Genomic DNA, 17,916 nt, shown 5'->3' with positions numbered 1-17,916 from the left:
GAAAGGGAAATCATAACTCCTTATTAAAAGGGAAAAACACAACTCCTTATTGAAAGGAAAGCCAAAACTTATCAGTAAAATCAAGCCAAGAACAAATGCATAATCCAGGAACCAACATTCTTCACAAGCAATTTATCAAACATTTTGAGGGCATTCTTCACAAGCAATTTATCAAACAGTTTGAAGGCATAATTACTTTAATGAGAAGGCTATAGCTCCAACAGGGTAGAAGGAATGATGAACACTGAGACGAGAGGAGAGGATGCAGTGGTAGAGAGCACTCAAACCTTGAGTATGTAACTGAGATACTTACTATCCCATAAGGGCCACAAATGAGAAAGTTGCACTCACATGTCAAGAGAAGAAGAAGCAGCAGCTATGCAAGAAGGTATGGATCAGAGGTATGGATCAGGATCGAGATGAGAATTAAAAGGACTTGCTGAGAAGGCGGCGACGACGTTACTATTGCGGCATCAAATTAGATTGACATGTTTTGAAACACATCGTTTTGTGTCAATGGGGCGGGTCAGTAGCGATGACAGAGAGTGCTTTTCCACTCCCCATTTCACCAATGAGATTGTCCCTATCTCCCTCCTACTCTCTACCACAATGAATTTTTCCTCCCCATGTCCATCATGGCGGATCTCCATAGTATCTTATGAGCCCATTAATATAAAAAAAAACTAAATTATTATTATTTTTAATTTATTAACCGTTAAAAAATTTAAATTTAACTATAAAACCAAATACAATTAACAAATAATTATAAATGTTACGGATAAAATAAATTTTTACATGTATTATGTGAAAATATGACTAAATATAATATATGAAATACTTGTATATATAAATATAAAATGTATTTTTTTATTTGTTCGGGGATGAATCCCTATAAAGAGGGGGTAGGGTATGATTCTCGTCCCCATCCTACCACTGGAAGGACTTTCTCCCCTGTTTTCATGGGAATTTTTTTTTACCTTTGGTGCCCTAAACATGTCGAACTCCATAGAGATCCACATTTATATATACAAATTAACATAACTAAATATATTTATATTGAAGTCATTAACAAGTATGACACATGCAAATATTCTCAATTAAAATAAACAAGAGTATATATAAGTTAGAATACCCTTAATAACCTTTTTTTTTTTTGACAGAATACCCTTAATAACCTAATTCAAAAAAATTCAACCAAAATACCTTTAATAACCCAAGTCATGGTTAAAAACAAAAGTCATAATTTTTTCATTTTACAATTTTAAGAAAAAATATTCATTTTACAATTTTAATTTATATTATTTTTTTTATCTTTCTTTTACTTTTCTAATTATTTACTATCATTTTCATTAATTTTTTCTTATATGAAATATGTGAACATAATTTTTTTTTACAAAACATAGTAATTTTTAAATTCATTGAATAACTAATACATAAAATTGGTTCTCCGCTCACTAAGTAGTGCTATTATGTCCTCTAGGGAACTCCACTAACACCAAGAGGTTCGTTCTCCTACGTAATTTTGTCTGCTAGTTTCACTTCTGTTCTAGATTATTCGACTTTAGATTCTTCAAGTCTCCGTAACAAATGGTCCATTTATTGATGGACGAACAACGTGGATTGAGCCGTCCGTGGTTGATTCACAATCCACCGCCTTGATCCACTTGGCTACATCCACCCTTACCTCCTCTGAGGCGTCCTCTCTCGTTTTAGTCTCCGTCTACGACCAACTTCTTTACGAACCTCTAATTTAATTAAATACATCAATTATTCGATAAATTAAGGAGGTGAATACTACTTCTTTGATTTTTTTTTTTAATATTGAAGAGGTTTAACCCGTACTTCCTTCGATTTTTAATATAATTTTTTTTACTTTTTAAGTATATATATATATATATATATATATATATATATATTGACAAAAACAAAATAATATTCATTCATTTAAATTAATAGAATACATCAAATACAATTACATATTCAACATCGCTAAAATCGTAAAAGGATGAATCTGTGAACAAATTCACAACATCCAAGTTAATATCATACAACGACAAATTGCCGACTACAAATAATATGATAAAATGAAAGTGACCGGAATATCCATACTTTCAGAGCTGAAACGTTGATGTCAAAATCATTGATTGAATCTGCAATTGACTGAAGTAGATCTTTCGACAGGAATAAGCAACCACCACAACAATCCCGAATATCAAATAACGTTGCACAAGACGACAACCAACACAACGTCGTACTTAGACGACGACAACACGAAAAAATAAATAGAAAAAATGTGATATATGTGAAAAATCACTTATTTATATGAAAAAAAGAGGAAAAAGGAAAAAAATTCTCCAAAAACTAGGGTCGGCGTGTTAGTGGTGACTTTTAAATATATTTAATAAATAACGTACCTGACTTATAATATAGGTTAGATACGTTGTTCATTAGTTAGTTATTGAGCATAAATATTGAGAGCACTGACATCAAAACAAAGTACTCCTTCTGTCCCAAAAATAAATAACTTACTTTTATATTTATATATATATATATATATATATATATATATATATATATGTAAATATTAACTTATGAGATATTGTTTGATTTATCTAATAATTAAAGTTGGGCATCTGCAGATGTAAATGTAGTTAAGTAGGTGATTTATCTTGGAACGGAAGGAGTAATTATGGAGTAATTATAAAAGGAGAAATACTATAGGGATTAGACTACGCAAATAAATACCTCGTGTTCCGTGTCTACAAACAAGTACCGAAAAGACACTCTTCTCTCTCTCTCTCTCTCTCTCTCTCTCTCTCTCTCTCTCTCTCTCTGATTTTCCATTTTCCCTTCTTCTTCTATGCAATAGAATAGCTTCTTCTTCTTCTTCTTCTTCTTCTTCACTCTGTCACCGTGTCAGAACCCTAATTCCGCCGTGAAAATCCCCGCCATAACAATTCTCAACCAAAAACCTTCTCAATTTCCCACATTTTCCTCATTCCTTTCTCTGTTTCAATGAATTAAATAAATCCTCAACGTTTCCCGAAAACACTCTTCTTTGGTTTAATTTTCATTCAATTAAGTTCGATATAGCTTTGATCGGAAACAGAAACACGCTTTGCATGAAACTCTAATCTTTTCATTATTGTTGGATTTAATTTTCAATTTTTCGGTTGCTGGATAATGGAATTTGAACAATGAACCATGCCGGTATTGCGTAGTGGAGCGCGCCGTGGTCGGCCACCAAAGCAAAACCGACAACCACCGGTGAGAAATCCGATTGATGGGGAGGCAATTGCTACTAGAACGAGACGGAGACGTGCAGCTGCTGCGGCAGCAGCCAATGATAAGGTTGAAGAGGAGCCGATTGCTGTTGTGGCAGGAAAGGAGGAAAATGAGAACATAGTTGTCGCCGCGACAGCAAAGGGAGAGGAGGAGAATCGAGCGTTGGAGGAAGGTGGTGGAGCTGAGAAGGAAGAGGTTGGGGAGAAACAGATGGATGGAATTGAGAGTGGTGGTCATAGCAATGATAAGGCTGATGCTGAAGAAGAAAGCAATGGCTTTGTTATTCCTGAACAGGTTTCTACCTCTTCTGCTTAAACACTTTGTTATTTGTTATGTACTTTAATGTGCCTTATTTTTTGCTACCATGCAATGCAAAGTATTGTCTTTTCTTTTAGTTTTGCATGATTAGGGTTTTATTTGAATTGGTATTTTGGTTTAGAGGTTTGAAATGGTAATGGGGGGTTTTTATTCCGTCACTTGTTAACTTTTTGTTTGTGATTGTGACTTGTCTGTGGGGTGAGTTTTTGTTAAATTATAAGAAAAAGCCAACTTTTTCTTATATTTAGGACCGAAGGGATTATGTTTTTTAAATTAAGGAATCCGCGTCACCGCAGGAATCCTGCCGGTGAATTAGATCCCCAAGGTCCAAGTTGTTTAGAGTATCTGGGGTGGTCCTAGTCTGAGGATGGTGAATATGTCATTGGGATATTTTGTTGTGATTAGTTAGTATGATTTTCTAGACAGGAAAAGGACCACCACCTAATATTTTGAAGCTTTGTTTGGAGCTAATTCAGGTGGCAATATTGGTCTTAGTCTTGATTGGGGGTATAACTTATCCACGGGGTGCTGTGAGTTGTCTTGAGCCGTTAATTAATGCTCTATAATCTCAGAGGATACAACAGTACAATTTCTTTGGCACTGATAACATAAGTATATGATTTAATTAGTTAGTTTTGAAAACATACAAGATATTCGGTTAGTAGAAGTGTGCATATACATACACGTAGAATTTGAAATCCTGGTTGACAATATTTGAGTCTCTACTGAACAGTATTTCTCTATTATTCCTCACTTTATATTGGTCATAGAATAGAAATGTCTTATTATTCTGTTATTGGTTTCTAAAATCACAGCATTTGGATTTGTTGATGCATGTATTCCATCTTTAGTTTCTTTGATACTCAGTGCCATCATAATTTGTAAAGCTGTATAATTCTTTACATGCATTCACATCCACCCAATCTTCATATCAAAAGAAATCCATGATAATTTATCGACCCATGTGAGACAATCCTACTTAAAGTCATTAAGTGAATATTTAGTGTGCTGGTACTTGGTTGTATGTAGTACATACCCAGTATTGATTCTTGATGACACCCAACTTAATACTTGTCTCTACTCAATGTTTGTCAGCTCAACATTTCATGATCTTATAAAAATATGATTTTTTCTTCTTTAAGAATAGTGAATGATCATTGGTCTTATGGCATGCCCTTCCATTTAAAATAATGGAGTGGTATTATTGGATGTAAACCTGGTAGATATTGGCTTTACAAATTAACATCGGCATTTTGAAAAGTAATGCCTGAATATTTTATTTTATTTTTTTTTAAAATAGATATTGAAAAACGGCCGTATAATCCATGATAAGAGATTATGGCGTTGATTGTTCCCTATAGCAAAGCCCATATAATTGGAAAAGGCTCTGGTTGTTAGTTGTTACTGTTTTTTAGCAGTACCTTTTAGCAGTAATTCAATCAAACTATTTTGTTCCTTGCTAGTTTTCTCATGTTTTTCTTCAACCATGAATGCCAATAGGTGTAATAATCATTTGCTACATGTTTCAGTTTCCCTAGTCTAACACTGTTCTGGTAATACTTGTATCATAAATTTGTTTTCTTCTTATCACAGGTTCAAGTAGGTGATTCTCCGCTGTATAAAACAGAGAAAAAACTTGGCAAGGGTGGATTTGGGCAAGTATATGTTGGTCGGCGTGTTTCTGGTGGAAATTTGAGCCAGAGAATTGGACCTGGAGCTGTAGAGGTATGTGTATCCTATCGATATTGCAATAAGTTATATTTCTTATTTTTACATGCTGAAAGTGTTTTAATTATTTGATCAGGTAGCAATAAAATTTGAGCACATAAGTAGTAAAGGATGTAACTATGGACCGCCAAATGAGTGGCACGTCTACAAGTGAGTGTTATTATTGCTCATTTTTATATTTTATCTTAATTTCCTATATAGTTTTAGGGTATGTTATGATTATGAATATTTTTCTATAATTTTATTCGTACAGCACCCTTGGTGGAAGCCATGGTGTGCCACAGGTACATTACAAGGGCAGGCAAGGTGACTATTTCATCATGGTATGTTATTGGGTTTTATTCTTTAGTCATTTGGATTTGATTGTTTTTATTTATTATTTTGAATGATAATATCATATTTTTTTTATTCGAGTTTGCTTTGTTTGAAGATTCTTGTTTGGCTTACGACTTCCATATGTGCAGATCATGGATATTCTAGGACCTAGCTTGTGGGATGTTTGGAATACTAAGTCCCACACGTAAGTCTTTTGGAAATTATTTGTTAGATGCGCATAAAAGTATATTCCATGTTGTTAATTTTGACTTTCAATTGTTATGTTAATTTTTTTGTTAATTCCAGCATGTCCACTGAAATGGTTGCTTGTATTGCCATCGAAGCAATATCCATATTGGAGAAGATGCACTCTCGAGGGTAAGTTCCATGCATGAGCTTTAATTATTTGTGCATTCATTTCTTTTCGGTTATGCCTATGAATAGTGGATAGACACCTTTTGCAAAGCTAGACCTTTTTTTTCTCCTTTTCCTATTCTTTCGCCGACATTAGCAATGTACATAGGAATATGTGAATTAAGATATTTTATAATAATATATGAAATTATGTTTTTCTCAAACTATACGGTAGGTATGTACATGGAGATGTGAAACCGGAAAATTTTCTGCTTGGCGCTCGTGGGACAGTGGACGAGAAAAAACTGTTCCTGGTGGATCTTGGATTAGGTATGTTATTGACTGATTATTTATCGGTCACATGTAATATTTTCAATTTTCCATCATTTAATTACTCCTTTGGCTTTTTTTGTGCTATTTTGGGCTTGCAGCTACTAAATGGCAGAATAGTACAACTGGTTTACATGTGGACTATGACCAAAGGCCTGATGTCTTCAGGTATTTATAATTAATTTGTGATCTTTTACAAAATGTTTAAATATCTTCAGAGTTCTCAATATTATATTAACTTGTATCATATGAAAAATATTTTCAGGGGCACAGTCCGCTATGCAAGTGTGCATGCACATTTGGGGAGAACTGGAAGCAGGCGGGATGATTTGGAATCTCTTGCATATACGTTGGTTTTTCTTCTTCGAGGTCATCTTCCTTGGCAAGGATACCAGGTTTGTCATATTTAAACAACTTTTTTGTTTTTTTTCTCTCATGTTAAGAATGTTGTTCTTAGACTTTTTTTTTTTTATTTCAGGGAGAAAACAAGGGATATCAGGTTTGCAAGACGAAGATGGGAACAACTCCAGATACCTTATGTTGTTTTTGTCCCCGGCCTTTTAAAGAGTTTGTTGAACATGTAGTGAGCTTAAAGTATGATGAAGAGCCGAGTTACGCAAAATACATTTCTCTCTTTGATGGGATTATTGGTCCAAACCCAGATATTAGACCACTTAATACAGAAGGTGCACAACAGGTATCGGTTTTGCTACCCTTTTACTCTTGTGTTGTTTTATGTATGTACGATGTTTGTAGTCCAACCTTTGATACTGCTATTTTATTTTCCTTGAAGCTTGTTGGTCATAAAAGAGGCCGGCTGGCTTTAGAAGATGATGATGAACAACCCAAAAAGAAGGTTCGAATGGGTGTGCCAGCGAACCAGTGGATTAGTGTTTACAATGCCCGTAGACCGATGAAACAAAGGTATACACCAATAAGTCTTAAAAAAAGTCTTAAAAGCTTGTTGTGTCAGATATGTGATTCATGGTTAGGTGTTTTAAAATTGGGAAATGATTATTTTTACAAACAAATTATCAAAGAAATATACAAGGCTTCACGTAGCATTCTTTTTAACCTATACAAATATGGAAGTAATAATATCTCATTCTTTAAAATTCTTTTGCATCAAATTATAACTTCTCATTCTTTAAAAGAGGGAGACATAGTTATTCTTATATTTCATTTTGCATTTACTTCGTATGAAGTATCATACTCTTTAAAATAGATGCAAGGGGATGACTTCCATTATTCTTGTGTTCAGCCCATACCATATGCGTAAATCTATTTATACCCTTATCCGGTTTCAAAGCTTACTATGATGTAAAGGAGTTGTAACGCATTAGGAGTGGTTTTCTTTGTGTTGTAGATATCACTACAATGTGTCAAGTACAAGATTATCACAGCACATTGACAAGGGAAACGAGGATGGTTTATATATTAGCAGTGTTGCTTCATCTCAGGGCCTATGGGCCTTAATTATGGATGCTGGGACAGGTTTCACTTCCCAAGTTTATGAACTCTCCACCCAATTTTTCCATAAGGTAAATTTCAATATATTGCCATATATTCTTCTACTTGTGGTTTATTAAAATTTTATGCTTAGCACACTAGTTATGTATGCTTCTAAAAATTGTTAATCTTTAGTTTCAAGGCGTACTTATCATTATTATTTTTTTTTTGGTACATAAGGCGTACTTATTATTAACAAGTGATTTTCTGTTTTTTTTTTTAAGGAATGGATCAAGGAGCAGTGGGAAAAAAGTTACTATATCAGTGCAGTTGCAGGAGTTGCAAATGGGAGTTCATTAGTAGTAATGTCTAAAGGTTGGTTCCTTTTAAGTTATATATATTGGCCGATGTGCTACGGCAGTTGTCCATTTTGCTTCACACTAACTTAGATCATGGATTTCAGGCACCCAATATATACAGCAATCGTACAAAGTTAGTGATTCATTTCCTTTTAAATGGATTAACAAAAAGTGGAGGGAGGGCTTTTTTGTAACCTCAATGGCCACAGCAGGGCTCAAATGGGGAGTAGTTATGTCTCGTGGGGCAGGGTTTTCAGAACAGGTCATTCTTTGTATTGAGCTTTTATCTGTCAGTACATTAGTCATAATGCACAACTTTATAGTGTTAATACTTAATAAGTAATCTTCATTGATGTTTATGAATAGCAGGTAGTCGAACTAGATTTTCTGTATCCTAGTGAAGGGATTCACAAGCGGTGGGAGAGTGGATACCGAATCACATCGACTGCTGCAACTCAGGAGCAAGCTGCTTTTGTTTTGAGTATTCCAAGGAAGAAGCCACAAGACGAAACTCAGGAAACACTAAGGACTACTGCTTTTCCTAGTACACATATTAAGGTGGGTCATATCCTCGCATTTGTTGTCTATGTGCTTGATTTCCTGTTAATTGTAGTCTGATCATACTTGGTTTTACAGGAGAAATGGGCGAAAAACCTCTACATTGCCTCTATTTGCTATGGACGTACCGTCTCTTGATACTGCCGAGACTCCGAGGTGCTGAAGTATTTGGATTTCGGTTGAAAAACTCCAAATGCCAATCAAATATTTTGGTACTAACGTACGTTTGGACTCATTGTCATGAGGCATGATGGGCTGGGAGACAGAAAATTTTGATGGCTATACAGTGTTTATTATTTGTATGTAGTAGGAGAATGAATATTTAAAACTAAGTATAAACACCTCAATTTCCAATTGGTGTGGAAATTGATTTTATGCCAATGATTAATCAATGTTTTGCAGACTTGGCATTTTTGTACAGGTACAAGTATACATATTTTAAATTTGGTAGACTTGTCATTGTTAACAATGAATCATGTAAAAAGAAGTTAGGTTTTATATTTTTAATATAAAATAAAACTAAAAGTAAATATGAATACACACTCTAAAAACATTGGCGAGGGTAAAACTGGTGTATGTAAAATTGTACAAATGTTAAAAATTACTAGTTGGTGAGATCATAGTGATTTGACCATCGATATATGGGTGAGGATCTGCATTTGTGGTAAAAAAAAAAAAACCGGAAAAGTTTATGTTTCTTAAGTGTTAAGTGTCACAAGTACAGATTGGGGATTCCACGTCGGGTGAAAACCACTTTCCACGTCTGTTTCGTACCCGACGTAAATTCAAATGTTAAGTGTTAAGTGTTCTGGTAAATACAAATGTATCCGAGAAAGTGTTTCGGAATCAAAATTCTGCAAAATTGTACAAACCGAAAAACTTTGTAAAAGTGTTCCTCCGGTATATTTTACAAACCGGAACACTTGTTAACAATTTTCCGGTGATTTTGTGAAAACCTGAAAAGATTTTAGGTACCGAAAAACTGCAATGGAGGGTGGACAAAGTCTTTCAAAAAAGTTGAAATGACCGGTAAAAAAATAGTGAAAAGTTAAATATTAAAATAGGTAAAATAGGAATAATGGGTATTTTGTAAGGGTAGAGGGTTAAATGTAGGGAAAATTTCTCAACGCACCCACTCACTTTCTCCCGCACTCCCCAAAAAATTCGGAAAACGTTTCCCGAATTTTTTATAGTGTAAATTTTACACTACAAAACAGTTCGAAACGTATTTTCCGAATTTTTTTAGGTGCGCTAGAGAGTGCGGGAGAAATGTTGAGGTGCGTTGAGAAACTTTCAAATGTAGGGGTAGAAAAAAAATTGTCCTACCATTGTCCATGTGACACAGAAGTGAAGACAAATGTTTAATCAATGGCCCAAACGTCATTACTGCAAATTTCCATTTGCAACCATTTGCAACCACTTTATTTATCTATATCATTTGACTCTATTAAATTTAATTTATTCCTTCTATACCTTAATTTTGTGATTTTTATTTTCACACGCAAAGATGCAATTGTGAGGTACAACACCTTAATTTAATTTCAACTACTCCTATACCTTAATTTTACTATGATTTTGTTTTTCATGATGAGTTGATAAATTCCATACGCATAATTTATTCCTTGTAAGATTGAAGGTAAGGTAACAGACAGTGACATACAAGGTTGTCAGACTCGAGAGTCTACTCAGACTCACAAACGCTCGCAGACTCGATTCGTAGACTCGACTCGTAGACTCGTACGAGTTTATCACGCACGCACGCACGCACGCACGCACGCGCGCACACACAAAACTCAAAGCAAAAGAGCTCCATAATAAAACAAACAAAATAGCAAAGCTCCGATTAAATATATACTATATGATAATGACTTCAAACATCAAAAGCTCCGGTGAATTCATCACCACCAATATAATCATCACTATCATCATTATCATCATCATCAAACTCTACCCAGATAAAACACCTTCTTCGTCGACGACAGCTAGTTTGATGGTTTCTAATTCCAAACATTGGGTACTAATGTACTATTATGTATATATAGTAGGAAAAAAAAAAGTTACGGGTTATCAAATATTTTTTTTTTTTAAAATTGTGTTTTGGGCTTTTTATGGGGATTTTTTGTAAAAAAAAGTCTTTAGAAAAATTTATAGACTCGTAAACTCGCCAAAAACTCGCGAGTTTATACGAGTCTATGCGAGTCTATTCGAATCTAATCGAGTTTATCAAAAATCGATTCTATGAGCGATTCAATTCGTTTTTGCATCCTAGATACTCAAACTCGTACGAGTTTGAGAGTCTACTCGTGAGTTTGACATCTAGGCTCACATATGTACCATATGGTACTACCGGTGTTCTGTTTTGCTAATTCCAACCTCGTGCGAGCTTTTTAAAATCAATTGTCCCCACTAGTATTGAAATCCTCCCCCTTCAGTGTTTAATTAATATAAGAGTTTAAATGATATGCAGTGACGGTGTAAAATAGTTTTACACGATCGTCCAATAAATAACCATCTTTTTGTCATGTCATGTCAAAAAAGTGGGGTCAAGTGGGGTGATGTGGCGGAAAACATGATTGATATTGGTTGACACTATAAAATTATTTTACACCGTCGGTGCATATCAATTAAATTCTTAATATATATATATATAATATAATATAATAATACAAGAATAAAAATTTGAGTGTGGCCTCTTCTTGGGTATGTCCAGTTGAGGATATATGGATAATATTTTATTTTTGAGTTATAAGTATGTATTATGGTGTGTGCCTATATGGTTATATTATATTATGCAATATTGAAATAAATGGATTTTACTAGTGTACTTTCTTATGATCAATTATGAAGTTTATTTTTTCTTTTACCGTAAAAAAATTATGAAGTGAAAAAATTGGTAATTAATTTTGATTTGGCGTTTCCAACCCATAGATTCGTGTTTACCGGCTCCATTATAATTTTGGCCTCTAAAATCGATTCAAGCTAAAGCTGAGATTTGGAACTTGCACAGCGTGTAATTTATTTTGATCTTTATATTATTGCTGTGACATAGATATACATTTTCTCAATTTATACCACTAATTGTCCTTATAAACTTGCACCTACATAATACTCAACTTTGTAGTTTAAATGAACCGCATATAATCTTTTAGGAAAATCCTAAATCAAGCGGAAAAAATTCACGACAATATCACGAATGAGTTGTAACTCACCGGTATCTATTGATTCTTGTCAGTTCTGTCACTTCGGAAATAATTCATATCCGGGAAGGACCTGTTGAATTCTGGGGGATTTGCGCTTATGAGGCAGATAAATCCTTAAGGACAATACGATCAGCACGCCTCGGGTATTATTCCATGGTTCACTATTTTGCAGGTTTATGATTCTGTGGTTGTTTACTATGCGGTTGACATCAAACTACTACACCCACAAGAGATTAGTTCCTATGAACTCTATTTTGATTTATTATCTATAATATTTGTTGAATTACTTAAATTAATATATGGTTGAATATTGTGATTAGGTCCAATTTTTACAACAGGTTTTACGACAGTAAATATACAAACATCGAAGAGATTTAGGTTCTTGCAACAATTTTATTTGGGATAATTTGGTCCCCAAAAACATTTTAAAATAAAAAAATTAGCAAATTTTGAATAGGTTGATTACTAATTTCTACTTTTTTTTTTCTTCCTTTATGAAAGCATCAAAATAAGAGTTTTTTTTACGATCCCGGCGGAGATTAAAACTTTCACTATTAGGGACTAAATTAATACTTCTATTTTTTTAGAGGACTAAATTGGTACCCTTAATAGTAAAAAAAAAATTGGTACACTTAAAATAATAATTTTTTTGCTTTCACTAACAAATCTAAATAGATAATAGTATTGTCAAAACATACAGTAAAAAAATATTACCAAAATACTATAGACCGTCAAATTCAAAAGTTAATTGTATCAATAATAACAACTTTAAAATACAAAATATTATAATACCATCAAATTTAAAAGACAGTTGTGTCCTTGACCAAAAAAAAAAAAGACAAAACATATTTTTGGAGAAATAGACAAAACATATTTTGGGAACCACAAAATATAATAGAAAATGGATTCGAAATTTATTTTAGCATAAATTTTTTTTTTAAAAAAAATATTGGTTTGGTGTTTTCAACCCATAGACTCACGTTGATCGCCCTGCATCATGATTTTGGCATTTTGCAGTATTTTTAGTTGTCTTTTCACAAAGCAATTTTGGCCTTAAAAAAAGCGACTAGAAGACCATAGATGAAGTTTCACCACATTGAAATATACCAACTTCAATCGATCGCTATAACAATGCTAAGACAAATCGAAAAAGAAATAAGATAAAATTGAACCCCGCACATCAAGCTGATAATCCCAAGCAACCTACTAACTACAATGCTAAGAAAAAGAAGCAGCAAATCTCCCAGTATATACTCCAAATTATATTTAACAATTTTTCTAATTTAAAAAGCATGAGAGAATGAGTGGTTTAGTAGGACAACGATGGTGAAAAAAAGTTAAATAAGGCCTTAGAGCATACACAAGTGGGTTTTCGCCGTGTATATACATAATCCAATTACACCTTGTCAGAGTAAATAGATTATACTCTACCGAGTATATATATTATACTCTATGGAGGGATCTACTGTAGACTAATGCTTAAAATTATAAAAAAACCTAACACTTGTTCATAACACTCTTTAAAAGTCAAATCTATCCAAACGGCATTGATACGAATCAAAATTTGTAACTTTCTATCCCCACAAGGTCTCTATGGGGTTCAGGAAAGCTTCTAAGGGGGCCTCAGCTTCTTCTTGTGTTGGCCTACAGCATATACCGTCCCAACGAACTTCTTCCTGCCAAAGACAAACAAAATACATCAGGCAAAGGTAACATCTGAGGATCCCTAACAGCTACCAAAGATGATAGCAAGAATGTTGATGACATGACATGGAATGGATTTTGTTAAAATGAAGCAAAGATATCAAATATCACCTCAGACTTGTCATGGTAAAACCGGACAGTGAAGATGCAGCTACACTCTTTGCTATCATGTACCCTCCTCTCGATTTTTAAAACACAAGCATCACAATAAAGGGCATAATCAGATTTTTCCTGAGAGAAACCAATGAAGGGTCAAAAGAGTATCAATGGTTAGGGAATTTATGGATTAGTTAAAAGCAGAAGAAAAAAAAAATCCATTTGAGTTTGATACGTCAAACACAAGTCACATGATTTTGCAAGAAATTTTGCGTCGAATCCTCCTCAAACGTGTTAAACTAACTCAAGAAATTTTGCTCTAATTGTTCATGTCTTGCAGAAAAGATTTGACGTGTAAACAAACACAGCATCAATCATGTGCACACCGGACACATTATGTTTATGTAAAAGTACAATAAAAAAGGCTGGAATCCATTACCAAGAAACATAGTACAAGATGTCCTTCCTGCACCTTGTGACACTCCGAAGCTTCCAATGGGATGGATCTTTGCCGCACCCCATCTTTCACGTTAATCCATTCATCTTCATCCTTACTGAATCCATGATAGCGTACACGAACTTCCTTAAATCATATGTCACAAGTTACACTAACTTCAATTGATTGTCCATAATATACCAAAAGAGCATCCTCTAAGTCAGAACAGCCATATCATAAGACAGCAGGATATCTTACACTGTTCACAGGTATACAAGTATAGGTTGCAGAGTAATTCTACTGACTTTTCCAAAAAAATTCAATGAATGGAAATATCACAAATAAGAGCATACAATTATTTAGATTACACAATATTGAAAATCATATTGGAACAGAATGTCTCGCTAAAATGAAAAGTAAATTTCAGGCATCAAATAACTTACAAATTTAGTGTGAAAAGAAGTACATATAAAGATGGGTATTTTAAGTAAAATAAGGAAAGCATTGCAGGCATGAAAGGAACTATTGCTCCTTTATTAATTAGAAATTCAAAACAACAACTCAGTATTTTAACAACCCAAAAGATAACAGAATCTTACAAGTTCGCCTGTGCACAGCACTCTATAGTTCATAAACATTGCAACGTCGTGCCTGTAATTGGAAAATAAAAAAGTATCAAATGGTGGGTCAGTATTTGACTAACAATAAAGGCTTAATGGTTGTGTGAACGGGAGAGGGGTTTAGGGTTATTTGGTGGGGTGAGGGGCACATGAACTTTAATCTTGTTCTGACTGAAACGCCATAAACAAAAATCAGACCATCTCTAATAATTCTCATTTAATCCAAACTATTTTAAAATGTTAAAATGCACAATATGTATAAACTCAAAATAGAGTTGCAGCTTAATCAGAAGTTTATTCCTCACCATGCATTGTCTTTTATAGATATTGCTTCAAATGCCATTTCCGACAGATCTGCAGCTTGAATACCTAGCATTGTGTTAAGAACCAGAAGTCACAAAACAGTAAATATCAGAGAAACCCCTTCTCTCTCAAATTAAAGGAAACATGGCTAAGTATAACAACTGCAGATGATCATTCATTATATTTCCACCAACAGAAATTAAGAATCATTGTTTGGAAGGAAGAAAACTGAAAAGCATAAGAGCAATTTTAGTCAGAACATGTACAAATACTGCTGTTACTTGATTTGAGGTAAAAACAATATCATCTTCAATCAGGGGTGGAGTTTTGTTGGGACAAGGAGAGCCACACCACCCCAATTTGTTTTCTTAATAGGTATATATACTAGTATCGATCAATCAATCATATGGTTATATATATTATATTTGTCGCGTATAAAACGAAGTCTGTGGCAGTGGTTAAGCTATCTCATGCAATGAAAGGAAAGAACCAGGTTCGATACGCATAGGTTTCATGTTTGCATTTTCAACGTTTGCTACTGTGAGGACAACACTTCTTCTAAAGTAACAAATTGTCTCATTTTAGATTTGAACACTGTTCACCTTGCTTCCGAAAAAACAATTTACCACAAAACATTAGGATGATATTGATATAAGCCGTAAATTATTTATAACTATGGTCAATATAGAATTGAGGAATTTAACATATGCTACTTCATGTGGTTTGACCGCTGACTCACTGGTTAGACCAATAATCGCAGTACATTTACTGAGTTGACAATCAATCTGAGTCTGATAACATTATCTACAAGACATTGAACAGTTTACTCGGAGTTCGTTTCATTGGTTCAAAGAAGGTTCGATGACATCATTTCCGAGGTATTAGTACACTGTACATATGATCCAATGGTGTAGCCAAACAGGCTAAGGGACCGTTTCTCGGCCATCAATTGTTCATTTATTGTAATATTACTTTAGTATCAATAATAATGATTGTATATAGAGAGCTAGAGTGAATTCAATGAATCGTTGAGAACTGAGTATAAGTAATCATGTTATAAGTTGTATTTAAAACTTATTGGCCTTATACCTATGGTGCCTAGAAAAGCAACTCATTATGAACATTTCCAGTCTTTTTTCACACTCTTTAATTTTCTAATCTTTTTTTCAAGTTTTACCATTTTGTTCCTGCATATCATCTTTGTTGGAACTAACAGCATTTCACCCAAAGCAAACGAATGCCTAGTAATAACAACACAATAAAGGTGACAGTCGCAGATAACTAAAACGATCATGTGTTCCAGTGATTTAGTTCTTTCTTCCTTTTTTTTGTATTCATAGCAACATTAAAATCTAAGAGAGAAAAAAAAAGGAAAAACCTTTTGGTTTCGGAGAGCTTTTATGTCCCTTTATGGAAGATTTTTCCGAAAGATCAACAAATAGGTTCAGCCCCTCAGGTGATGAAGCAAACTGACCCTTTGACTCTCTATGTTTATTTTGGAACCACTGCTGCACCTGAAACCCAATACAACCAATACATCATTATAACATGCTACTCCATACACTCCAAAAACTGTCAAAATGATAAAGTAATTTTAATAACCTGTTCCCATGATAAAGAATTTTTACCAACACTGTTTGATGAAGAGCTGCAAAATCAAAACAAGTAGGTCATTTATGACATAGTATCATAATAAACAGAACAGATAGGCATGTTTGGATTGACTTATTTGAGCCCTGGAAGCATGAATATTCCTAAAATGGTGAAGTACTTGTTCCGGGTACGACACCGGTACACTTACGATACTCATACTGTACCATACATACCATTCTTTACCCATTTTTGTTTGGTTGATTCGCCAAAGTGAATGTGGCAAAAATGTGTTGGAATGGAAAAATAGCGAAAAATATTTAGATTTCTATTGCATTTAAATTCTCTCCGTTGATTTTGATGAAAATAGTGTAGACGGTGGACATAAAAAGTAAATCTCTAACGCATGATGGTAGTAATTCACTCAAAAAATATTTGTCTTTATATTTTATATTAATGTATCCATACCTCCGCTTTTTAAAATCGTCCTTATTTCGTACCCGTACCAAGTAAGGGTACCCGTAAGCCGTACCTATGCATCATAGATTTGAGCTTATCTACTAGCATAAACACTCTTGACACTTTTTGGGAAAACTTATGAAAACATGTTATGACATATTCATCACCATATTTCCATAAGCTCTCCAAAATAGCTTATGAAATTAACTTAAATTATTTATGCTATAAAATGCTAAAATAACAAGGCCATACTCTCCTATCTAATTGAGATTATGGTTAAGAAAATACTGAATTTACCTAAAATTTGTAGCAATATCCTTGCAGAAATTGTGATCAAGTGATTTTTCTCCCACGTCATTGTATATTCGTTCCAATTCAAGTATCTAGAAATGAGGGTGAACCAAATGGAAATTACTAGGGTTAGCCAATCAATATATATTGCAAGCAAGTAAATAGAAGATTAAAAAAGGTGAAATGAAATTATTGAAATTGAATAGTTTGGTAAAGAAGATAGCAATGGGAATTACCTCGTCCATAGAGAGCTTAGAGCATGGAGATTGGTTTGAAGTTAAATCTTTCATCGTTTCAATGTAAATGTATGAGAAAGGTGAATACTCAGTCGCGGTGCTTACGTGTTTTCCGAGCAGTTGAGTTCACTGCGAGGGAGTGAGGGAATGTGTTCTGGTCTCCAGCAAAGTCCACCGCCACCATTAAATCAATCAATTCGTTAAATTTAAACAACTAATCGGAGCCGTTGAAATATTTTATGCCATATGTCACGCATCGGTAGAGTAAACTGGGAAACTGGAACA

General features: G+C 34.0%; 2 protein-coding genes across 3 annotated transcripts; one reads left to right on the top strand and one right to left on the bottom strand.

Annotated features, from left to right (window-relative positions):
• Positions 1 to 2,696: 2,696 nt before the first annotated feature.
• LOC123883906 (casein kinase 1-like protein HD16) lies at positions 2,697 to 9,097 on the top strand. 2 transcript variants are annotated; one of them, XM_045932863.1, is made up of 16 exons: positions 2,697 to 3,579; positions 5,197 to 5,328; positions 5,408 to 5,481; positions 5,585 to 5,654; positions 5,796 to 5,851; positions 5,953 to 6,024; positions 6,236 to 6,330; positions 6,432 to 6,498; positions 6,596 to 6,725; positions 6,809 to 7,027; positions 7,124 to 7,254; positions 7,697 to 7,871; positions 8,064 to 8,154; positions 8,243 to 8,400; positions 8,508 to 8,696; positions 8,775 to 9,097. In XM_045932863.1, the coding sequence occupies exons 1-16, from the start codon at positions 3,205 to 3,207 to the stop codon at positions 8,832 to 8,834; spliced, it is 2,094 nt and encodes a 697-aa protein (XP_045788819.1). In that variant the 5' UTR covers positions 2,697 to 3,204; the 3' UTR covers positions 8,835 to 9,097. The 2 variants fall into 2 exon arrangements, with proteins under 2 accessions (XP_045788819.1, XP_045788818.1); XM_045932862.1 differs by having other exon boundaries at positions 2,768 to 3,579; positions 6,809 to 7,254.
• A 4,126-nt stretch (positions 9,098 to 13,223) lies between these two features.
• Positions 13,224 to 17,773, bottom strand: LOC123884406 (protein SAWADEE HOMEODOMAIN HOMOLOG 1-like). Its single transcript, XM_045933494.1, has 9 exons — positions 17,632 to 17,773; positions 17,402 to 17,487; positions 16,658 to 16,703; positions 16,434 to 16,569; positions 15,058 to 15,121; positions 14,732 to 14,783; positions 14,136 to 14,279; positions 13,712 to 13,831; positions 13,224 to 13,572 (listed from the first exon to the last, which is right to left on the bottom strand). The coding sequence occupies exons 1-9, from the start codon at positions 17,683 to 17,685 to the stop codon at positions 13,471 to 13,473; spliced, it is 804 nt and encodes a 267-aa protein (XP_045789450.1). The 5' UTR covers positions 17,686 to 17,773; the 3' UTR covers positions 13,224 to 13,470.
• Positions 17,774 to 17,916: the final 143 nt, after the last annotated feature.

The sequence above is a fragment of the Trifolium pratense genome, linkage group LG5, assembly GCF_020283565.1.
Source record: "Trifolium pratense cultivar HEN17-A07 linkage group LG5, ARS_RC_1.1, whole genome shotgun sequence".
Taxonomy (NCBI): domain Eukaryota; kingdom Viridiplantae; phylum Streptophyta; class Magnoliopsida; order Fabales; family Fabaceae; genus Trifolium; species Trifolium pratense.
This window is presented reverse-complemented; position numbering and strand designations above follow the sequence as displayed.

Coding starts and splice junctions, on each gene's coding strand:
- LOC123883906 (XM_045932862.1), top strand. CDS start 3,205: ATGCCGGTATTGCGTAGTGGAGCGCGCCGTGGTCGGCCACCAAAGCAA. Junction 5,852..5,952: donor TGGAATACTAAGTCCCACAC/GTAAGTCTTTTG, acceptor TGTTAATTCCAG/CATGTCCACTGAAATGGTTG. Junction 8,155..8,242: donor ATTAGTAGTAATGTCTAAAG/GTTGGTTCCTTT, acceptor CATGGATTTCAG/GCACCCAATATATACAGCAA.
- LOC123884406 (XM_045933494.1), bottom strand. CDS start 17,685: ATGAAAGATTTAACTTCAAACCAATCTCCATGCTCTAAGCTCTCTATG. Junction 16,570..16,657: donor ATTCTTTATCATGGGAACAG/GTTATTAAAATT, acceptor ATTGGGTTTCAG/GTGCAGCAGTGGTTCCAAAA. Junction 14,784..15,057: donor TCTATAAAAGACAATGCATG/GTGAGGAATAAA, acceptor TTCCAATTACAG/GCACGACGTTGCAATGTTTA.